The sequence below is a fragment of the Drosophila serrata genome, unplaced genomic scaffold (assembly GCF_035046125.1).
Source record: "Drosophila serrata isolate PLE 108 unplaced genomic scaffold, ASM3504612v1 contig_347, whole genome shotgun sequence".
Taxonomy (NCBI): domain Eukaryota; kingdom Metazoa; phylum Arthropoda; class Insecta; order Diptera; family Drosophilidae; genus Drosophila; species Drosophila serrata.
In genome coordinates, this window is record NW_028257245.1 from 3,055,269 (window position 1) to 3,076,715 (window position 21,447).

The 21,447-nt window shown below is 41.4% G+C and overlaps 5 protein-coding genes and 2 non-coding genes across 57 annotated transcripts in view; 5 read left to right on the forward strand and 2 right to left on the reverse strand.

Moving 5' to 3' along the window:
* Positions 1-10: 10 nt before the first annotated feature.
* On the forward strand, positions 11-3,302 carry Cyp6u1 (Cytochrome P450 6u1). 2 transcript variants are annotated; one of them, XM_020959745.2, is made up of 3 exons: positions 11-328; positions 1,265-2,510; positions 2,645-3,302. In XM_020959745.2, exons 2-3 carry the CDS (start codon positions 1,463-1,465, stop codon positions 3,061-3,063), a joined length of 1,467 nt encoding a protein of 488 aa, XP_020815404.2. In that variant the 5' UTR covers positions 11-328; positions 1,265-1,462; the 3' UTR covers positions 3,064-3,302. The 2 variants fall into 2 exon arrangements, with proteins under 2 accessions (XP_020815404.2, XP_020815405.2); XM_020959746.2 differs by having other exon boundaries at positions 88-328; positions 1,244-2,510.
* Ufsp1 (UFM1 specific peptidase 1) lies at positions 57-1,222 on the forward strand. The gene is made up of 2 exons (XM_020959747.2): positions 57-977; positions 1,044-1,222. Exons 1-2 carry the CDS (start codon positions 405-407, stop codon positions 1,167-1,169), a joined length of 699 nt encoding a protein of 232 aa, XP_020815406.2. The 5' UTR covers positions 57-404; the 3' UTR covers positions 1,170-1,222.
* A 431-nt stretch (positions 3,303-3,733) lies between the features above and the next one.
* mim (missing-in-metastasis) overlaps positions 3,734-21,447 on the forward strand; it is a 43,539-nt gene continuing 25,825 nt past the window's right edge. For all 50 annotated transcript variants that reach the window (XR_015272852.1, XR_015272854.1, XR_015272855.1 and 47 more), the window contains exons 1-2: positions 3,734-4,547; positions 14,008-14,244. Coding sequence is in view for 46 of the 50 variants with exons in the window: in XM_086838121.1 (XP_086694247.1) it covers positions 14,173-14,244 (72 nt within the window). In the remaining 4 variants the exon portion in view is untranslated. The remainder of the gene's footprint in view (positions 4,548-14,007; positions 14,245-21,447) is intronic.
* On the reverse strand, positions 17,142-19,477 carry ppk25 (pickpocket 25). The gene is made up of 6 exons (XM_020959358.2): positions 18,982-19,477; positions 18,603-18,884; positions 18,444-18,543; positions 18,194-18,385; positions 17,912-18,136; positions 17,142-17,848 (listed from the first exon to the last, which is right to left on the reverse strand). The coding sequence occupies exons 1-6, from the start codon at positions 19,320-19,322 to the stop codon at positions 17,603-17,605; spliced, it is 1,386 nt and encodes a 461-aa protein (XP_020815017.2). The 5' UTR covers positions 19,323-19,477; the 3' UTR covers positions 17,142-17,602.
* CheB42a (Chemosensory protein B 42a) lies at positions 19,400-21,404 on the reverse strand. The gene is made up of 3 exons (XM_020959860.2): positions 19,944-21,404; positions 19,706-19,882; positions 19,400-19,645 (listed from the first exon to the last, which is right to left on the reverse strand). Exons 1-3 carry the CDS (start codon positions 20,193-20,195, stop codon positions 19,475-19,477), a joined length of 600 nt encoding a protein of 199 aa, XP_020815519.2. The 5' UTR covers positions 20,196-21,404; the 3' UTR covers positions 19,400-19,474.
* TRNAK-CUU (transfer RNA lysine (anticodon CUU)) lies at positions 20,436-20,508 on the forward strand. The gene has a single exon. It is a non-coding gene; the product is annotated as a tRNA-Lys (tRNA).
* On the forward strand, positions 20,884-20,956 carry TRNAK-CUU (transfer RNA lysine (anticodon CUU)). The gene has a single exon. It is a non-coding gene; the product is annotated as a tRNA-Lys (tRNA).

The window sequence follows — 21,447 nt, forward strand, 5'->3', positions numbered from 1 at the left end:
CGATAGCTCGAAAGGTGCGCTAGAGATGTGCGTGTATGGAAGCGTAATATATCGATATTTCGACAAGCGTGCTGGAGATGGAACTGCGTCTGTTTACAAACGATTTCCAGAGTGTTTTTTTCTCAGTGAAAGATAGCTGAAGTTTAGCAACATTTAACTAGTCAAAATTGTAGTAAAATTGAGTAATATCCAGTCCATGGTCGCCACAGGTTCATCGTTATTGGTGCATGACATGCACATTTACCATCTCTAGCCAGGCCGAAAAACCACTTGCATTCCAATTTCTTTGCTGCGTTTTCACTTTCACAAATACAAATCATCGACAAAGGTAAATAAACAATAGAGCAGGTGGCGGGAACAGGTGTAGCATTCGTAGGCATTGCGGGCTCTTCGCGGATTATCAAATGGCCACCTGTGAGGCGGCACCAGTGCCCGTTAAAATTCAGCCAAAGAAGTATGCCTATTCGCTCCTGGAGGACCCGCAGCGCACCCTTCCTCCACCCACCGCGTCCGGAGAGACGCTGTGTATTCGTGACAGCTTCGACTATTTCCACTACGGCTGCGATGGTCACCAGGACGCGGGCTGGGGCTGCGGCTATCGTACACTGCAGTCCGCCATTTCGTGGATCATCCGTCGAAAGGGCACCTCGTTAAAGGAGGACCAGTACGTGCCCTCGATCCCGGAGATCCAGCAGATCCTAGTCCAAATTGGCGACAAAGGGGCAAGGTTTGAGGGCTCGCGAGATTGGATCGGTACCCTCGAGGAGTTCTACGTAATTGACGTACTCTATCAACTGCCCTGCCGGATTCTTCACGTCGAGGAGCTCGGCTCTTCCGAGGTGCTAGCACAGATTCGTAGCTACTTTGAGGATTACCAGGGATTCATCGCCGTGGGAGGGATTAGCGACACGGCCTCCAAGGCCATTATAGGCTACCATAGTAGTGCCGAGTCGGGACGGGTCTACCTGTTGATTGTGGTGAGTGTGCGATTTATTTTATTTTGACGACTTAGTGAACTCATACCATGTCTCGATCCCTTTTAGGATCCACATTTTGCGAGCGTGCCCAGCAGCCGGCAGCAGTTAATTGACCAGGGCTATGTCCGCTGGGTGCCCGTCGACGAATTCCCGGCCGGCACGTACAACCTGTGCCTCATACTGCAGCCGTAGATGCCACTCGCCGTACTTAGTGTTTAGCAATAAAACTCTGCTATTGTTAGCTATTGGTTCTTACATTATTTCAGCCTTGTTTCTCTTCGTTCCAGCGGTCGCTGCTCAATGGACATTATCAATTTGTGACTCCTCCAATCGACTGATAACTACTGCCATACCGCGACGATGGCGCTGATAAGCCCACGGCACTGAGCCAAATTCTTCGACAAAACTGTTTCTGGCAGCTGTTAAGCGTAGTTAACTTTGCAATAAATCATCGGGCGGGGGCACAAGACGTCCGGATCGAGTTAATGGAGCTCTTGCATCGCACCCTCCTCAGCGCCCTCGGTGCGTTGTCTGTGTTCTACGCATTAGTCAAAGTCAGCCTTGGCTACTGGAAGCGACGGGGGATCCTCCACGAAAAGCCAAAGTTCTTCTGGGGCAACATCAAAGGCGTGGCGAATGGGAAGCGGCACGCCCAAGAAGCTCTTCAGGACATCTATACTGCCTACAAAGGCAGAGGGGCGCCTTTTGTGGGCTTCTACGCCTGGCTGAAGCCATTCGTTTTGGTGCTAGACCTAAAGCTTGTCCATCAAATTCTTTTCACCGATGCGGGACACTTTACCTCGCGCGGTCTCTACAACAATCCCAGCGGAGAGCCCCTTTCGGGCAATCTCCTGCAACTGGATGGTCACAAATGGAGGACTCTGCATGCCAAATCCGCCGAGGTCTTCACGCCCAGCAACATGCAGAAGCTGCTCCCTACGCTTGTACAGATCACAAGGAAAATTCAAGGCCAACTTGGCAATGAGAATCTGCAGACCCTCAATATAAGCGAATTGGTGAATGGTCACCACATTGATGTGATGGCTTCAATGGTCTTTGGCTTGGGACATGGCCAGGACAACCAGGAGTTCGCCAAGTGGACGCGCAGCTATTGGAACGACTTTAAGCTGTGGCAGGCCTATCTGGCCATGGAGTTTCCGATCATTGCTCGGCTGCTGCAGTACAGGAGCTACGCAAGGCCGGCCACAGCATACTTTCAAAAACTAGTATTGTCTCAGTTGGAGGAACAGCGTCATAGGGATCGTCAGCCGCTTCAAACGTTTCTCCAGCTGTACTTCAACGCGGACCAGCCAATCGACGACGTTCAGATTGCCGCCCAGGCCTTTGGTAGCCTCTTGGCGGGTTTCGTTCCACTAAATGCGACTCTAAGCTTTTGCCTTTACGAGTTGGCACTTCAACCAGAGCTACAGGATCGTGTCAGAGCGGAGATTAGGGAAACTCTGGAGCAGCACGGTGGATATTTGACGCCGGACGCTTTAAGGGAGCTCAGTTATACGAAGCAGGTCCTCAATGGTAAGTAGATACCTACGTTTTAATGATGGACTACTTATTCTGAATGCAGTTTTAAAACGCTCAGCTTAAGTGATCTGATTGAGACGCCCAACTTAGTCCTTTATCTTGTACATTTTTTCATGCACAATTTTTAGAAACGGTTCGTCTGCACACACCACATCCCTTCCTCCTGCGTCGGGCCACCAAAGAGTTCGAGCTGCCCAGATCGGTGTTTGTCATAGCCAGAGGGAACAATGTACTGATACCAACGGCGGCCATTCACCGGGATCCAGAGATATACGAGAATCCAGAACGTTTCGATCCGGATCGGTTTGCGGAGAGCGCCAGACAGTCTCGACCACCAGCTGCCTTCCTACCCTTCGGCGAGGGACTGCGTGGATGCATTGCTGCTCGGTTCGCGGAACAGCAGCTATTGGTAGGTCTGGTGGCTTTGCTGCAGCGCCACCGGTACGCTCCCTGTGCCGAGACCTTGATTCCCATGGAGTACGACAAAAAGAGGCTGTTACTGATGCCCAAAACGGACATTATGCTCAGTGTGGAGCTGGTGGATTAAGCTTTAGGGGGTCTCCCCTCCTCTCGGTGGAGGGGAGCACGATTCATTCATATTGTTTGCTTCGGTATTGCTGTGGAGTATCGCTTTTCTGTACAAAGTTGTGTTTATATTTGTATATGCACCTAATTCGTTGATTTCCTAAAGCTGTGGACTTGTGTGATAATGCTGACGATGACCTTTATAATCTACTGCACCTACATCAAGATTGTAGACAAATAAATACCTTTATTGTTACCAAATTGTAACTATTTGTTTAATGTTGTAGTTTTACGGGAGCTACGCAAAAAAAGCTGAAGATTAATGAAATTAATATTATAATATATTATAAAAACAATTTATTGAACAAAATAGTTTTTTAAATCCTATCATTTATACTTAAAAAATTTAAAAAATTTCAAAAAATGGCAATATAATTATTTATATGTACATAAAAAGCCATAGTTATTTTCTTATATTTTTGCATTTTAGGACTGTTATTGTTTTTGTTGGTTTATTTATATAATGTAGGTAAATATTTTCTAATAAAACCAAGCATAATGTTTTAGCATCTAGATCCAAGTACATATGTTGAGATAATAAATAAAATAATTAAAAAATAAATTTAAATTAGATTCAATCGATTATAAATATCGTGAAAGATATATCGATGTATCGATATAATTAAGACGTCATATCGATGGAGCTTCTATCGATAGCACCATCGATGTTTTGACAGCTCTATTGTGGTTTCGGTTGTTTTTTGTTTGGCTATAAGAAAATCGTGTCGCGTCGCGTCGCAACGAAGGAAACGGGAAAGGCGCTCGGAAAATCTGCACAGACGGACTGAGCAAAACTAACGGTTGAAACGCCGATTTCTAACTGTTGTCTGATCATAAAATAAGAGTACGAAAAGTGTGCGATTAAATCAAAATTGCCGAAATGCGAGCGGCGGCGAAAAGTGTCGAATTCGAAGCGAATAGCGAATAATTTTATGCAATTTTCCGGGGCAATCGGAAAATTAAGCGTCTGTCTGCCAGGCCAATGTGTGTGTGTGCTTGTGTGCCCGTGTCCGTGTCCGTGAGTGTAGAGCAAAAATAACAACAGCACGACGGCCAGGATCAACCGTGCCGCTCCAGGGTAGTTTGTGCTGGAACAAAGCCCAACATCAACACAGTCCGCGAAGGAGGAGGCGCAGGAACACGGAAAGGAGGAATAGCGCGAGAAGGGGCGAAAGGCAGAACGGGAGAACACACCCCACCACATACAAATACACACACTCTCGTACACCCGCTCCTTTGTGTGTGCGCTTTTGCCGCCTGGAATGCAATGCTACAACAACAACGAGAGGACGGGAAGCAGGGGAGGAAACGCTTAATTGTTTGCAGCATCATCGACGGCCGAAAAAATCAAACAAACGATTGCATTTAAGACGCTTCGCTCTGGGATATTTCATTCTTCCACGCTGAGCAGCAGATGCACGACTTTCAAGCGGCCGAAAGTGCATTGTAAGTATCCTTCGAGTGTGCTCGGGGCTTCTTAATATCTGCCCTTAGACAAAACAAAAGGAATCGAGTCTATGGGAGGGGGGGTGGTGACAGCTAATAATGAAAAATCACTCGGAAGTGAAATAATTGGGAAGGAGAGAGGGCAGCGACAGGGCGCGAGCGAGAGAGGAAATGCAGTTCGCCAACAACAAGTTTGCACAGCTTCCAGACGGAGAGATTCACGTTCAAGGACTTCCAGTGTCAGTTCCAGTCGGTCGTGAGAACCAAAAACTCCTTTCACGGCCACTCCGAAAGGGATTTCTTGTGCACAGTAGAAAAATATTGAACAGTATAGAAAATATACAAAATCTGAAAAATCATTAAAATCAAAATCTCTAACTATTTAAAGTATATTAGCTTAGATATAATTATTATTATTTTTTGTTAAATAGTTTAGTTTTGTTTTTTTAACATACTTCCGAAAAATGAACAAAAAGAGTATTAATTTATTTTAATTTTAAATAATTTTTCTTAACATACAATTCTGTTATGTTTTTTATTTTGTACTTTAATATTGAGGCGGTTATTCTGAAAGTCCTGGTATTTTTCCCAGTGTCTACTCCCCTTTTGGAGTTGCGTGGTAATTGCGCAAGTGCAAGGACATCTCTGCTCTTCTGTATTGTTACCTGAATTGTTTTTATCTCAACAGAGGTAAACTTTTAATTCGGCACACCGGGGGTCATTATTTTGCGTGGGGTGGCTCCGTGTCACCCGTTGAATTTTTTGTAATCTCTACAGGAACCGGGACGGCACGTTGTAGCCCATTGTACCGCTCGTCATAGGAATAACTGTTTAAATTTAACATTTTCCCAGCTGCCTCCCTTATCGCTCGCTTTCTGTGTTGCCTTTGCCTGCGCATACCTTTCAAACGACTTTTGTGCTCGCCGTCACATGTGGCGGAGATAAGCGTAATTAGGCCTGGATTTTGTTTACGTTTCGAGATTATTATTTCGCACATTTGTCTAAACAAATGATATATGGACGTATCAGAACTTTCCAGCAGCGGTTCTAGTGGTGTCGGGTTCCCGCCATAATGTGATATGCCTGGAATGTCCAGCAGTGCAGTCTCATTTGCCTAGACAAATGTATACATACATATTTATATACATAAGGCTGCTCGGATTCGAAAGTCCGCCTGGGATGCCTTGACCGGTGGCCAGCGGAGTAAAGGCCTTGGAGCCATCCCAGGCTCGTGGAGAAACCCGATCCCAAAACCATCCAACTGCCGCCGCACCTGTGCAATTGCCAAAAAGCGAAAGAACGCGAACTCTGCGAGAAGAACAATAAGAAGTGGGAGGAGAACGAAATAGGGGAATGAAAGGGGGCAATGAAAGAAAGATAAAAATAACGGCAAACAGCTGTCGGGCATTGGAAAGAAACTTGCTCCTGCACGGCAAAAAATGGGATATATTTGTAAAATATTTTCTTTTTTCTATTTAAATAATTTGTAGAATCGTTATTTATTTTATTTTTATTATTTATTTGTATTTAAAAAATTAAGTCTATCCGATTATCGGCTTGTGTACGCCTAAAAAGTTATCTAACGTCTTTAAAAGGCTTACAAATATATACATTTTCTCGGTGTGGTTACCACTTTGCGCTGTATAAACAAAACCCTGCAGCTTTCGTCTTAATAAAAGGCAAACAAAACTGCACAAAAGGAAAAACTCAAATACTCACGAATAAATATAATTTTATCTTTATGGAGGAAGACCGCCCCACCTCTCCACATCCTTTGCGGCATAGAATAACCTGGTAGGCATAGGCCAAGCACTGATCTCTGCCAAACACGGAACGTGGCCAAAGCAAAATTTCCATGGCAAAAAAGAAAAAGAAAACCGGGAAACAACGACACGAAAATAGCGAAAAAGAAACATTTACGTAAACTATTTAGTTTGCACATTTGCTTTAGCTCGGTTCCTCTCTATCTGCACCCCTCGTTAATAGTTTTCCCGGCCAACCGTGTAATTTTAATTAAAAAAGTACCATATGGCTTGCAATATTTAAAGATTAAAACGCTTACAATTAGTTGGTTTTTAATTTTCTTCGTTTAAAGATTCCTGTAATTTTTACCTAATTCAAGATTTACTTAATTATGAACAAGAAAAACTATTAAATATTAAGTAATTAAATTATAATTAAAAATTTAATGATATTCTATTAAAGAAATTGTTAGGACTTCTCGAACAGAGTTCTTCTCACGTCAATTGACTGAATTAGTTTGAAAATAATTAAAAAAAATTGTTGAAACTAAGAATATTGATTAGGATTCTTTAGTCCTACTCTATATTGTTACAACAACCAATGTTTTTAAAAACTGCTGGCAACTTTAAAGACTTTCCGGCGACAAACGACTAACGAAACCTAAAACTTGTAGGTGCTCTTTGTGTCTACTGCTGCTGCCCACTCACAAAAAAGTTTTTTGTTTTCGTTTGATTTGTGAACTGCATGGGTGTAGCTAGCTTGTTGTATGAATGAATCTACGAAAAGGCGTGATTTCGTTTGCAGTCACTCGGAGGCCCCAAGTCCCACTCACCACGCCTGGTTTTTTGTTTTCTGGCATCTTTTGCAACCACTTTCGATTTTCTTGACTTGTCCTAATGAAAATCGTGTATAAATCCAACCCGAGTGTCGCCTCGGGGGCTTTTGATTTGGGCCGGGTTGCGTGCCGAATATCCAGCTGCGTGAACAGAATGGAAGGCTCATTAAAAACTGGAGAAAATGTCAGGAGTTCAGGCAACTCTAATGGATTTCCTTTTACTCTCGCTTCTTTTCTGCGGACTCTGGCATATGATCATTCATTATGACTGGTCTGGCAAATTAGCAAAAACCAAGATGGCAGTGGAATTCCTGGGTCCGACTAAATAACTACTATTTCTTTTTTGTGCTTGCACAACAAAAGCTGGGCGAAGCTCTTTACGCTAACGAAACACGGGAGAAGGCGAGAGAAAATGGACAAGAAACAACAAAAAAGAGCAGTGAAAATTCACATTTCCTGATGGCCACAAAGTAGACAAGTCGTCGAGAAGAGGCAGAACCAAACGTGCTTATGGAACCGGCAAACAAGAACATAACAAACATGACAAAGTACGGGAGTAACATGTGCCGGCTAACGGCACTTTTGTTTATCATTAATAACCATTTTGCCATGGCCGCAACCTCAAAACGTACATATAAGAGAAAAATACTAAAAAGCGGGCACGGGCACTCTTATGTTAATAAAAACAAATGTTAGAAGACACCTGGGATTCTTCTTAAAAATCAGTGAATGCAAATTTAGACACTTTAGCAGCGGCATGTAAAATATTTTTATACTCCAATGAGTAATTTCCAATCCCATGGTAATTGCATCTAATTGCCAGGGAGCAGGAGGTATAATAAAATTTGAAATTAAATGTGGTTTTGGCAAACACAAGTTGGTAATAATAACATACATATTCGTTTGAACCAATAAATGTTGAAAAACACAACATTCGTTTAGAGGTTTTTAACCTTCATTTGGTATACACTTACGTAAAATTGTCTTTGAATGCAGAAACTAAAGTAATCCAAGCCCAGTGGATAATTAAATATTTGAATTACAAATTGTTAAGTAATATCAGAAACTAAATTTTGAAAATGCTTACGTTGTAAAGCAAGACCATATATGAGCTCACATTAAAAGAGATTTAGACTTCCTGTCAAGTCGTCTTCTAGTCGACAAAGTAACATTTCAGATAAGATCTCAAAAACAGGATATTTTTTTATAAGATAATTAATAATATTAGGGATTTATCATTAACGTAAGCTTTGAAACCTTTAAAATAATAATTTTCATATTTAAATAAGAAATCTAAGCGTTAAGTTACCGGCCAATGTGGAAAATGTTCTCTAAAATTCCATCTAGATGTACTCCCGCCTCTTTGGCCATGTTTTTGGACATTGTATCTCCACTTTATTTTGGTTTCGACTGCCTTGCCATGTGTAAAATGTATAATTTTATGCACAAATCGATTAAACACCACCGAAATGCCGTCAGTTTATTTCCAGCGGCAGTCCGAAAAGAACGCCTGAGTTGGTGTTTACAGATTTGTGGGCGTTCTCATTGCGAAATGCGCTCTGTGCTCCCCTTACACCTTATTTTTACGGTGGCTCCTGGTGCCCAAAAGCTTCTGATCGATAATTATCGATTGCCACAATTGCGGACAAAATAAATGAGTGTTTACAGCGCCTTACTGGCACTTCTACTGCCGGTACTGCTGCTGATTAGATAACGCAACTTATCAATCAGTATGACCCAACATGGGATGCCTATCAGCTTCAATTATCGGTGATATGGCCTATTTTACAATGTGTCGAATGTGCCGCGAATTATTCAATTAAAGCATAATCAAAGCAGCCACAGAATTGGAATAAGGAGAGATTTCCCAACACTACTGCCTCGCCAGCGTAAACACTCAGTGTTTTCTGTTTTCGCTATATTTTATTCATAGAAAATTTGGGTTAATGACGTGCCATACGCGTCGGCGGGCGGCAGGGGGGAGAGAGCTAAAGCAGATGCCCCCACAAATCCCAGAAACATCAAATAGAAAATGCTCGGCAAGGCACAGATGACGCTAAAGATAGAAAACCATTGATAAACATAAATGTTGGGGCATATGTGTGTATGTATGCTGGTGACGTTGTCGATTCCGCTCATATAAAAACTTGATCTCTAGATTATCGTCGTTTTATGAGTTCTTTTCGCTTTTCTTTTCATCGAGCAACCACTCGACGCATTTGATGATCGACGCTTTCCCAACTCCGGATCAGAGAGACAAGACCCAAGACCCCAAGACCAAGATCAGACCAAGGGCCGGGGCATCTCGACACTTGGCTGACCACAGATGTTCATAGTGTTGGATACTCGTAGTAGTTGTCGGTGAAAGTGTAAAGTCATGGCGATGCACAATTCGCCAGCAATAACGTATCGTTTACCACATAAATCTGCTGAAAACCCAACCTGACATTGGAGCTCTTATCCCCTCTCTATTTTTACAATTGTTAAAATCCCTCGTCCAATGCAGCTGTAAAATTATTTGTTTAACCGAATCCCACCAAGAACTGATGGGACAAAACAAAGCCAAAGAAAAACAGAACATACATAGACGGCGGAGTGGATAAGAAAGTTTCCAGCAGTGCATTAAAGTGGTGGGCTGGAAAATGGAACTTTCAAGTCTATTTTCAGTTCGCAGCCTTTTCTCTTCGTAACCAATTCGATTGATTTAAATTTTTACAATACGGGTCCTTAATAGGTTTAAATCTGTGGTAAATATCTTTGCCCGGCCTTTGCCAATACAAGCAAAGAATTGAAGTGACGTGAAAAAGGGTGGAAGTGCCATTAAGTAGCAAAGTATAGTTTTTCTTTAAAGGAAAAATAGGTATTTGTGGTCATAACTATTTAATATAAAATAATATAGACGCTCACGGCTCTCGTTCAGATATACGTGAAGGCTTACAAAAAACAATGCTGCTAAAAGTTGCTGCCAAATAGGATCACATCTCCGCGATTTTGAGTTTGCCACTACAAATCAATGCGTTCTGTGAGGTACATGAAGATCGCATACTCTTTGGTGGTTCACTATTTTTGCCTGGCTGCTCTTTCTGTTATAGGTTGTGCCCATGCCTGGTTTAATTTCTTACTCAATCAAATGCCATTTTTGTTTTTAAATTAAGAATTGCTTGTATCCAAGAATAATTTTAACTGAAACAAAAAGAACCTTATTATTGGAACTCGCTGATATTGATTTACCACATTGCTCACACATTATAGGGGGTAATTTTTAAAAAAATGGAAGGTCTTGCAAGAATTGTACTCAACTCGCATTTAGTCATAAAAATCCCCCAAGTTCCGTCTTAGTCCCATAAGATATTGCTCCGGCACGTTGTGGGTCCACCCTAGCATCCTCATCTGCATTTACGCATAATTACACAATGAATAAGAGGGAGATGGGGCGAATGGGGATGCGGATGGCGGTGCGTGTGCTCACATCTTTTGGTAAGCAATTAACGGCAACAACTCTGTCTGTCGCCCTTGACAAAAGTGTCTGCAACATTTTATGCCCCGCTCCCCTTTTCTGTCAGTCAAGTCACTTCCTGTAATAGAAGTCCACGCAGCATGCAACACAACATGAGAGATGTCTACGCAGATACAGTTGGGGTTAGCAAAATAAAACAAGTTCTTTAAATTGTTCACATGGAAAGATTTGTAAACTGCTTGGTACACTAATCCTTTGTTGGTTTGAAAATGAATTAAAGATTTCACTACCTGTTCCTTAAAGTAAATTATTGATATTGGTACTCATGGCGATGTATGTTTCCGGTTAGTCTTGATTAGCCCGTTTTAAATCGATGCTAAAAATATATTACAAATACAATATGATATTATTTCCACACGAACGTTCCTTATTAAATTTCTCTGCTTATTTGGATCATTTTTTCCGACTAGTAAGCCTTTTAAGCATAGGTTTTTCTCTATTATTATGAATCCTTTTATAAGGCGGTCGGTGACTCCACCATCAAACGTCAAGCTTCCGTTTTGCAGCAACTGAAGTCGGAGAGAAACCGCAGAGAGAACCCGCCGTAAATAGGGCGGAAAATTATGCGTAGTGGAAATTAAAACGCATTCAGCATAAACATCAGACCGAGCAAAACAGCAGCAGCCACATCATTATTGCCAACTTGACATTCGTTCGAATTTTTCATGCGGGTTGCCTTTTAGAAGTCGCAAATCCCGGGTTCCCACTGTGTCCGATGGTGGTTCCCTTTCCCACCTTTTATTTTCTTGCGAGTGGTAAGGGGTTAATGCTCTTCTTTTTGGGCTACTTTGCGAAATTGTTGTTTTCCTGCTTTTGTTTTTAATGCACGATTTGGTAATTTGGGTATTTGGCTACTGCCAAAGCTGCTCCCCCGATCGCATCACGACCGCATCTCAGGCCTGACCCCAAGTCGGGTTTAGTGGCCCAAGCTTTGCATTTCCCAAGACAGCATCGCTGACTTATCTTTATGCTGAGAAAAACTCTTATTTCCGCTGCCGCAACTGGGAGATGATATGCAAGCTTAGAGCACACACACATACACACACACACATTACAACTACTTGCCCAACCAGTTGTAGGCTTATGATTTAAATGCAGCCAGTTAACTGGGTCAATGTTTCGACGTCGCTCTGTGTGCGAGTGTGTTTGTGTTTTCACATATAGCTAAAACCAGATTTAACGCAGTCAATTGCCAAAAACAACGAAAACTTATTTCCGCACTGCAAAGGAAATTGCAACTCTGCAGCATGGCCAACAACAAACATCAGCAACTAAATACATAAAGCGGGCCTGTCATCGCTCGCTTTGTGGCCACAATTTTATCTCGAGAGGTCATTTACACTATTCAGCCGCGAAGAGGAGAGCGAACGAAGAGCGAGCGAGGCAGCTGCAAGTCTACTCGAACTTCCATGCTGTGAGTGTGAATGCGCGAGTGTGTATGAGTGTGCGTCAGTCTTTTTTGCCGTGACTGTGCGCACTTCTTGATACCCTATATACCCCGATAAATGGTCTTGGGTAGGTTCTTGATTCAGCTCAGCTAGTTAAGTAACAGAGTTTTAGAACTTGTAAATGTGCATGAATAAATATATTCTCAAAATAGGGAATTAACAACAATTATGTTTTTTGTATATGGACAAGAAAAAAAGAAGGAAAATAAAGACAAAAACCGAAAATGTGAATAAAATGAGGAAAAAGAAGTGAATTACAAAGAATAAAAATGTTAAAAATAGAAATATAGAAAAAATAGAAAAAGTCATACAAAAGAAAAATAAATAATAACAGAAAGAAAAAATATTGAAGAACTTTAACTTTTATATATTCTTCTATTCAAAGTGTTTTTAAAAACATGTCAAATTACAAAAAAAAAAAAAACAAGTACTACCTTTATTTTAGTACGAATAAAAATGCAAATTAATTTAAAAAATATCTGAAAACTTTAATAATAATTATCTATGTTGTCCTAGAATCATATTAATTTTTGTGAAAACGCCCTGTGTGTATTAAAACGTAGATTAATTATACATTGATGCATAACTTTTAAATATTCTACCCGTCTAAAAGTTACATAGGTTCAGTTTTAACTTTAATTCTTTATTTTTCAAATAAAAATTCAAATTCAAATAACTAGTATTTTTAAATACAATACAATTTGGAAAATAATTTTCAATTTCAATTATTGGTTTAAAAGCTATTAACATTACAGTTGTTGCGATCCCTGTCAAGAACAATTACTCCCTCCTGGTAATGTCTTAGTTGGAAAACTTGAGAGCGTCGTCGTAACGTCTTTTATTTCATTTTCCTCCGACTTGTTCTCTGATGCCTTCTCTCCCGGCAGTCTTAGACAAAAGCTACGCAGTCTAGGCAATCAGTTCTCGTTGCTGCGGCTGTTTATCACTTGTGGGCTTCGTCTTCCTCCACGCTTGAGTGTCCATTGTGGACGCTTTCTGAATGCATCGGATCGGTGCTACACAGACGTACAGAAAGACGTACACTTGTAGCCGAGAACTTCACTCGGAGTTGCCGTCAATGCCACAATCAGTCCAAAAATGTATGGATACCGAGAGAGAGAAAGATGGTGGCTTCAAGTGCAGTCTTGAGACTGAAGTCTTAGGCTTAGGCCAGTTTCTGGTCGAAGGTTATTGTGCTCGGAGTCGTCATAATATGTACATAAACATGAATTTGACGCCTCGCGGGCCCTAATTGCTTCCAAGGCTTGCTTCTATATACATAGCAGGGGAGTCGCGTTAGTTTTCTCGGTTTATCTGAACTTTCGAAACGAGGCACGGAAACCTGCCTAGAAGTACATAGTTGTCACGTATGTGGCGGACCTACAAATGGGTCAAAACTATTGCACTTCCCCAACGACAACGACAATGACAACGTCGATGATGAAAGTCGTTTGCATGGGCCTCAGGTCCGGAGTTTCAATTGCAATACCCGTAAATTGTGCTTGCAACTTCCTGTACGCCACCGCAAGACATATCAATTATCAATTAATAATTAACAATTAGCCCCGCTACATGACCAATAAATCAGAAGACTGATATCAGCAGGAGCCCAACTCCGGCACTGAAAGCACTCTCAATTTGGGTCAACGATCCCCAAATAAAGTTTGATGTTGCGCCCCGAGTCTATGTCTTTGTTTTTCGTTTATTAATATGCCTAATTAAGCATAATTTCATGTTTGTGAAAGACGCGCTAGTTTACATGTTTGATTATTTATGAGAAGTCGCATGGGACCGCCCCATAAGCGAGAAATTTCAAAGATTTATGGGGGGATGTGAGCAACAAACTCCCATCGGAAGTGCTTGTTTTATTTATTTGAACATGGTTATTTATAACAAATATTCCCCTCCTCTTTCCAGATCACTCAACGCAACTCAATGCAAAAACGATTTTTGAATTGACTTGGTTTTTCCAATTAAAATGAAACTGAAGTAGAAATCACATTGATAGTATCACACCGAGCAATTTCGCTATTAACGAAACCCAATCGATATCTAAACTGTAGCCGTAAACTATAAGGAAACATGGATCTAAGTCTGGAACGCGATAGCTCCGCGCTGGGTAGTCTGTTCCAACAGATTATCAATGACATGAAGGTGAGTTTTCCTTTAATTATTGTTCTGGAGTTTCTCCGGAAATTTAAAGTAATTTTAGACACGAACTCTTCCACTGAAAGTTCCGTTTTCGGTTCCTGGAACTTATCAGCATTTTGGGGGGAAAAGTCCACATGTGCATGTAGCCACCTTATACACTTGGAGCCCACTCAAGTAACATATAAAAAATTGAAGTGATACGATTTCGCTGTACCTTGCTTCAACAATAAGAAGCGACTCATTGTCTGAGTGTGTCAAGAACTCTCAGCATTTGGTCTGAAATTCTCTGGTGTGTAAATAAATACACCGAGCAAAAGGCAAATAAATACGTATAAACAAATAATCTGAACCAAGGTCGGGGCAAACACACACAAGCTCAAGCCCAGACATGGCAATTAAAATTCTGATATACAGCCATAAATTAATGCAAGAGAAATGTTTTGGATACAGCAAAAACCCAATGGGTTTGTTTCTGTTTTAATGCTCGAATTGTTTTGTTTTCATTTAACTTCTATTAGCTTTAATGGCAAAAAATAAAATTGCAAAATCATACCAGAGTCTAACAAAAAAATTCTCCACATTGTTGCTATCTTTGCACGTTAAGCTTGGAGAGAAACACGATATATACCTCCTTGAACACTTTGTGAGTTTTTATTTTAACGATTAATTGATTTCATTACTATCTGTCCGTTGTGTGCTATCAATAATTTATGGTTCTCATGACGCCATTCAGAGCAGCTTACTTCGATACATAATGGTTTATTGCTGGCTTATATAACGCCAAGGCAGGCAATTTTATTTAACAAGCGTAAATTAACGCCGGGTGCGGCGGTTACTGGGAGTGGGAGCAATCTTTATCCCCCGGGCTAAGACTCTAAGGAATACGAGGGGATATTGGGCCCTTGGACGAACTACTGACAGCTGCCAATGAATTGTGACTTAGTGGCACTAATTTAAAGCAGGTAATACATTAGCTTACCTCTCAATTCCAATCCACTTCATTCTGCTCCCTTTCCGGGCTCTTTAGTCCCCCATTTCTTCTGCCTTACATTCTATTTTCATCATCTAGAGATGTAAAATCAACTTTAGCATTTGATGTTCGTATTTTGAAGGGTATATCGGCTTTATGCAGCAACACGATTCTTTTAGCGAAAGGAAATTTTGTTGTATGATTTCTGTTGCATAGCAAAATTGTTTTATTATACTATTATAATAGGATGGGATAGGCATGGGAAAATTCAATTAAGGAATAATTAGCAGCGCCTTTACATTTATATTTCCATATATGTATATGACGGTAAACTAGTTTTATTAAGCATAATAGAATTGGATATGAATGAGCAAAACGCTATATCACAGTAAGATGCGTAACGCTCATAAATTTAAAGTTCCGTATGCAGGACAGGACCATCTCTTGTCTATATCATTAGTCATTTATTATTATTATTTAAACACAGTAGCATTTTTCCCAGTTTACTGGCAGTGTATCTGCAGTGCGGCTTTGCTTCTTCACCTTGGGCCTGCTTCATTTGCTATGCTGAGGCGCATTCGGGAAGAAAATTACATTTTCAGCACATTGTAGCCGCGCGTGGTTGTGATTGTGAGATGCCCTCAGCTGCTCGCATGGGCAGGTGTTGGAATTTGCTGCGTCTTGGGTCTGGGCACAATGCCGACATAAACTAGGAGGTGAAGATGAAAGAAGCCGCCGGCTTCCCGCCCGCTGATCGCTTATAATAGAAGAGAACACCGACTTCCCCCGGGGATTGGTGAACTCACCTTCGGAGCGAGTCGACTGCCGACTGTCAGATGCGGGCGAGTGCATTTTGTATTTATGAAATTTGGAAATTGCTCGGCACGCAATTGTGCAGAAGCTGTTGCTCTCTTTCCAACCTGAGTGTGAACTAGAGCAGAAATATGTGCACACTCATACAGCTGTATGGTCGGAGCATGTGCAATATGAATGACTGTGTGAGCTCGGATCACCTTACCCAGGTAATTCTCGCCGCCACGCTCTGCTCTGCTTCTGGCCTCATTCATGGCAAAAGATAGTTGCCGTTGCTTTTTGTGGGCAGAACTGCTGGCCAACTTCTGCAGAGCCGGCAAATGCCAATGCAAATGTCACCGAGTGGCAGCAGATGCAAATGAGCAGCCGGAGAGAAAGGTTAACCCTAGAGGCACTTGCAGTCGGCACTAAAATTAGTTTCAATTTAATTACAAGTATTGCCTGGCTGGCTGACTGGCTGGCTCTCCGTCTGGCTACCATTCTTCTTTTTTTTTTGGCAGCAGACCAGAACAAATTTATGCCAGTGCCGAGGCAGAAGAAAAGACTTCTCAGAGACTGCCGCAACTTCAGTAAGGCGTAAAGTGGAAGCAGGACGAGGAGTTTACATTATTTTCTGAATACTTGTTGTATGCTTTTGCTAACGGATTTAATGTGCTCGCAATTAAATGCGGCTAATTCTCGATTGGCCCAAAGTTGATCCACGCAACTGAGACTGAGACTCAAGCGAGCCGAAAACGAAATGTAAAATTAAGCAAACTTAAAGGTTGTTAGCTTTACCCAACTGCTGCTTCGCTCCGCTGACTGCACTTTGTTTCGGCCAAGTGTGGCAAGTCTGGCAAGTGTGCGAGATGGAGATACGAGCGCCACAAATTGTCACATTTGACAATGGCACAATCTCGGGTAACAGAAAGCGGCCGGAAAACGCACTGCAGCTGGTTATGAGTTTTTCATCAAAAGTGAAATTTTTTCTGCTCCCTGAACCCAGCTGAACCGAACCAAGCTGAGCCATCACTTTTGCGGCTTCCCTGTAGCTTTTGCCGCGGCTTTAATTTGCTCAAAATGATGCCCGTCCATGCCATCAAACCACTTTTAAGTTGTTAGGTTGAAAACAATTTCATTTGCGCTGTACTTCGTTTTAATATGTGTCGTAAGATGTGTACTTTGAATTCTAAAGTTATTTCGTTTTAAGTTAAGTGAAAACTTTAAACAATCTACTTAAGCATGACCAATATTAAAAATGGTCTTAACGACTTAATATTAAAACTGAAAAATGCAATAGCAGGGACATTAAAATAGCTTAAAGGTACTGATGGCCTTGTGTACAAAGGAAATATAATAAGGTGACATTTTTTGTGAATTAAGATAAAGTTGTTGAATAATATCGAATAAAAAATAGCTCAGTACCAGAAAATACTGAAAACTTCAATTGACTCGGCTTTGAGTACAGCTGCTTTTAAAGCAAATACTTGCTTTGTCTCACTTTAGCTTTCAGCTTATTTAAAAGAAATGATTATAAATAATAAATAGATTTTCGCAAAGTGACTTAGTAGATTTAACAATCGTTCTCTGCGTGTTGGGCTAATTATTATTTTTCAGAAGACTGAAGCATAATTTGCATTTGAAAGCCAAAACTGTGAGAAATAGATAGACCAGGCCGTAGATGGTCATGAAGCTAGCGCCAAGAAAGAGGCCAATGGCGCCGCCAAACGACATTATCAACTGATCCGTGCTGAACACGACCCGTCGCTTCATGCCCATCTTGGGCAGATCCATCTTGATGATTATGGTCCGCTCGAACTGCTCGCCCACGTAGTTTTGATCGCCCTGAAAGAATGCCGGCATGGGTTAATTGGGGGTTTCACAGACTGTGAAGAGCCAAGGACCCACCCCGCTTTGTTCGTACTCCTCGATGATGCTGTAGGTGTTCTCCCGGCACAATGGAAAGCAAAGGCAGGGCTTTTCCAGCCACTTGGTTCGAGCCAAACAAAGCATCCCGGTTATGTTGCAGACCGGAGCATTGGGAGCTGCCACATAGAAATAGGGCTTACAGTGGCACAGTCTCAGAGCCCAGTTAATGCGGCACTCCAGGCGACAGAGGCTGGGATGATATGGCTAATAACGAGAATATTATATCGGAAACTATATTTATTCGGGAAATCACACACTCACGTGGTAGTAACTGAGATTGTTCTCGTCCTCGTAGCGACATTTTCGATAGGCCACAGGTAAATTCCGCACCTCAACATCCGCTGATATCGAGTTTACCAAGAGCTTCAGGACATAGGAGCTCTTGACCTTGGCGTCAAAGGTGACAGTCCGGTGATCATGGGGCAGCATCATCTCGTTGACATCGTGCAGGTACTAGTTGGTTAGAGGTAGTTCGATTTATTTACTAGTTTCATAGGGATTAGTTTCTTACCAGAATGACATGGGTTAGAATGCTATTGAAAGGCTTGTGCATCAGCTGGCAGTCGTTGAAGAATCCGCACTGCCGCACTGGCGTCACATTAAGGTCCTCCCTGGAATTAATATATATTCAAGTAAATTAGTTCTTAGAACGGACGCTTTAACCACTCACTGTTTCCCGTATGGGTTGCCAAATCGTGTTAACTGGCTGCTGGTCTGGCATAGACCCATTTCCGTTATTATCGGCGCCAGGAGCACAGGATACGGAGGAGGCAGAACCTTCTCCTGCAACTTTAAGAGCATATCCACGTATGGCAAGTTGTCCAAAGTGGAATCATTTTCAAAGGGTGCCAGCGTTTCCAGATTGTCGTAGTTTAAGTGGTTGAGCACCCGGAGAAAATTTCCATAGTAAGTCGCCGCTGTTTCGTTTATAGTGGGATCCACTCCCCAAGTGCTGGGTATTAAAAGTTAAGAAATTATGTAAAGCAATATGACTAGAATATAAGCAATATCGTTTGTAATTTCGAAGCTCATCCCCGAATTTGACTCACTACTTGATAAGCTTGTTCACCGACTCATCCGTTTCATAGTTGGTGCAGAGTGTCATCCCCAGGAAGGTGAAGTTGCGCAAAGCGAACAGATACTCGTACTCATAGACAATAGGATGTTCGCGGAACCGATCCCACTGTGCAATGCAGGTATTGATGGCGTAATACGCCGAAGACACGACCATGGCGAACCAGAAGAGGCGCTCGGTCCAGTGCAGATCCCTGCGTACCACATAGAAGTTGCCGTGAATGGAGGACTCCTTGGCCAGCTCGGCGCACCAATTGTGCTGGTTTTCCGGCCTCAATACCTGCTCCTGCTTCGGCCTGCAGCTCCGGGAGTGCATGATGAACTGAGAGGGAAGCTCCTCGCATGCGACCCCCAATATGTTTAGTAATGTCCAAAGTATTAATGGCCGACTTGTTTTGTTTTTTTGTGCGATAATCAACTTTAATGGTGTTTCGCTGTATGTCAAGCATGCATATATAATTGCAGAGCTTAGGCCCTTACTATGTTGCCGCGGATCTCGGTGCAAATGGATACTGGGCGCTTGGTGTGGCTCTTATCGAATGCCTCAATCATGATGACCAACTTGTAGCGACCATCCATACTTGGGACATTCAGATTTGCCCGCAATTCTACCTGGTAGTTTTCCATCTTAATGACTGCCTGAAAACGTAGCGATTAAAGTTAGTGTTGGGTATAGGATTAAAGATCTCTCGCACTCACCCCTGGTGTGTTTAGGCACTTGCTCTTGATTTCATCGGAGTTGATGATGTACTTCGTCCAGAACTGATGCCAGTACTGCCCCTTTTCGAACATGTTCCTGCAAAAGTTCCTACTGCTAGCCGAGAACATCGTCTTCTGCCAAGTGTTTCGCTCCATGCGATAAATTTGTCCTAATAACTGGAGGAATATAAGTTTATTGAAGGGAATAATTAAATTCATTGTCGGGACTTGGACTTACTGTTATGGTATCCCCAGGCTGGACACCTTTCCAAATGACAGGGACTTCACCTCCTACTTCAAGAAAGCCGTTAGAATTGGATACGTGCAGCTTGGACATGTCTAAAGCTTCGTCAATATTGGTAGGATTGCCAGGCTGACCCTCGCAAGGAACAAAAATTCCGTCCTCGTCCATATTAAACTTGTAGTCAATGGCCCCAGATAGAGAGATGAGAGTCAGTTGAAGTATCAAGATTCGAAGTTTGGCCCACATCTTGATCAGGTTGCAATATGGGGGGACATTCACGACGATCCGTTATTTATATAGCTCCATATCGCATTACATCGATTGTAATTACCAATTCGATCATATCTGCATTTTTCAAAATCACAAAAGGGCGAATATATTTACGATATTGTGTCGATAAGAATTAATATATATCGTAACACGGTCGGTATCCGTACACGCAACACCTGCGGCTGCTTTTTCCGATCGAGCAGGTTACGCCCACCTGCCCGGCTAGCTCAGTCGGTAGAGCATGAGACTCTTAATCTCAGGGTCGTGGGTTCGAGCCCCACGTTGGGCGGATTTATTTTTTACATTTTCTCTTTTATTTAAGATCTGTATTAATCGAATATTAATTAATTATTTATTTTCAAATCATTTGGTCATTTTAATATGACACTTATTCCATACAACAAAAAATACATAAACCAGTTTTTGTGGTTTGGGTCGATTGTCTTACATTGATTATGCTCCGTCGCATTAATATATGTTAATACATCTAAATGACAGAAAAATTAGCTCAATTTGTCTATTGTTGTATCGTATTTATCATGAATGCGTCTAGGCGGTTCGAATTTTATTATATGTAAGTCTAAGGTCAATCTTTTTTTAAAGAGTATCTTTCATTTAGAATGTTTGCTGGGATGTCAGAACTTTGGCTCGCGAAATATCGTATGCCCGGCTAGCTCAGTCGGTAGAGCATGAGACTCTTAATCTCAGGGTCGTGGGTTCGAGCCCCACGTTGGGCGAAAGTTTTTTTTTGTTTTTTTTTTTTATCCCCTTTTCCCATTGTATTATGATTTCTCCTAAGATTTTTTTCCCTAAACTATGAGACTTTCCAAAATAAGTTTGAAACGGAACTCTAGTTTGTAAATGTGTTAAAGAAAACGTTAAGCAAAGAATCACATATTGTGTAAAATATTAATCTGTGTTTATTATTGTTCTGTATCTATTATTATTATTTAATTATTAATATTATAAACTTATTAGTATTCTTGATTTATAATTATTCTAAAGTTATTACCATTTTGTACTTATTATTATTCCGTATTTATTATTATTTTGTATTTATTATTTTTCTGCATTTATTACTATTCTTGGTTGGTTGTTATTCTGAAGCTATTACGATTTTGTAATTATTATTATTCTGTACTTGTTGGTATTATAGTCTTGTATCGTATTTAATTTTTATTGGAATTGAAATAACTGTAGATTTACCGGGTTGCTTTTTGGCGCCCTC

Excerpts from the sequence above, each read along its gene's own strand:
- Ufsp1 (XM_020959747.2), top strand. The coding sequence starts at position 405 with ATGGCCACCTGTGAGGCGGCACCAGTGCCCGTTAAAATTCAGCCAAAG. Across the intron at positions 978-1,043 it reads GGGTCTACCTGTTGATTGTG|GATCCACATTTTGCGAGCGT; the intron begins GTGAGTGTGCGA and ends GATCCCTTTTAG.
- Cyp6u1 (XM_020959745.2), top strand. The coding sequence starts at position 1,463 with ATGGAGCTCTTGCATCGCACCCTCCTCAGCGCCCTCGGTGCGTTGTCT. Across the intron at positions 2,511-2,644 it reads TACGAAGCAGGTCCTCAATG|AAACGGTTCGTCTGCACACA; the intron begins GTAAGTAGATAC and ends CACAATTTTTAG.
- ppk25 (XM_020959358.2), bottom strand. The coding sequence starts at position 19,322 with ATGCACTCCCGGAGCTGCAGGCCGAAGCAGGAGCAGGTATTGAGGCCG. Across the intron at positions 18,544-18,602 it reads GGCAACCCATACGGGAAACA|GGAGGACCTTAATGTGACGC; the intron begins GTGAGTGGTTAA and ends TATTAATTCCAG. Across the intron at positions 18,137-18,193 it reads ACAATCTCAGTTACTACCAC|CCATATCATCCCAGCCTCTG; the intron begins GTGAGTGTGTGA and ends TCTCGTTATTAG.
- CheB42a (XM_020959860.2), bottom strand. The coding sequence starts at position 20,195 with ATGTGGGCCAAACTTCGAATCTTGATACTTCAACTGACTCTCATCTCT. Across the intron at positions 19,883-19,943 it reads AGCCTGGGGATACCATAACA|TTATTAGGACAAATTTATCG; the intron begins GTAAGTCCAAGT and ends ATATTCCTCCAG. Across the intron at positions 19,646-19,705 it reads AGTGCCTAAACACACCAGGG|GCAGTCATTAAGATGGAAAA; the intron begins GTGAGTGCGAGA and ends CTACGTTTTCAG.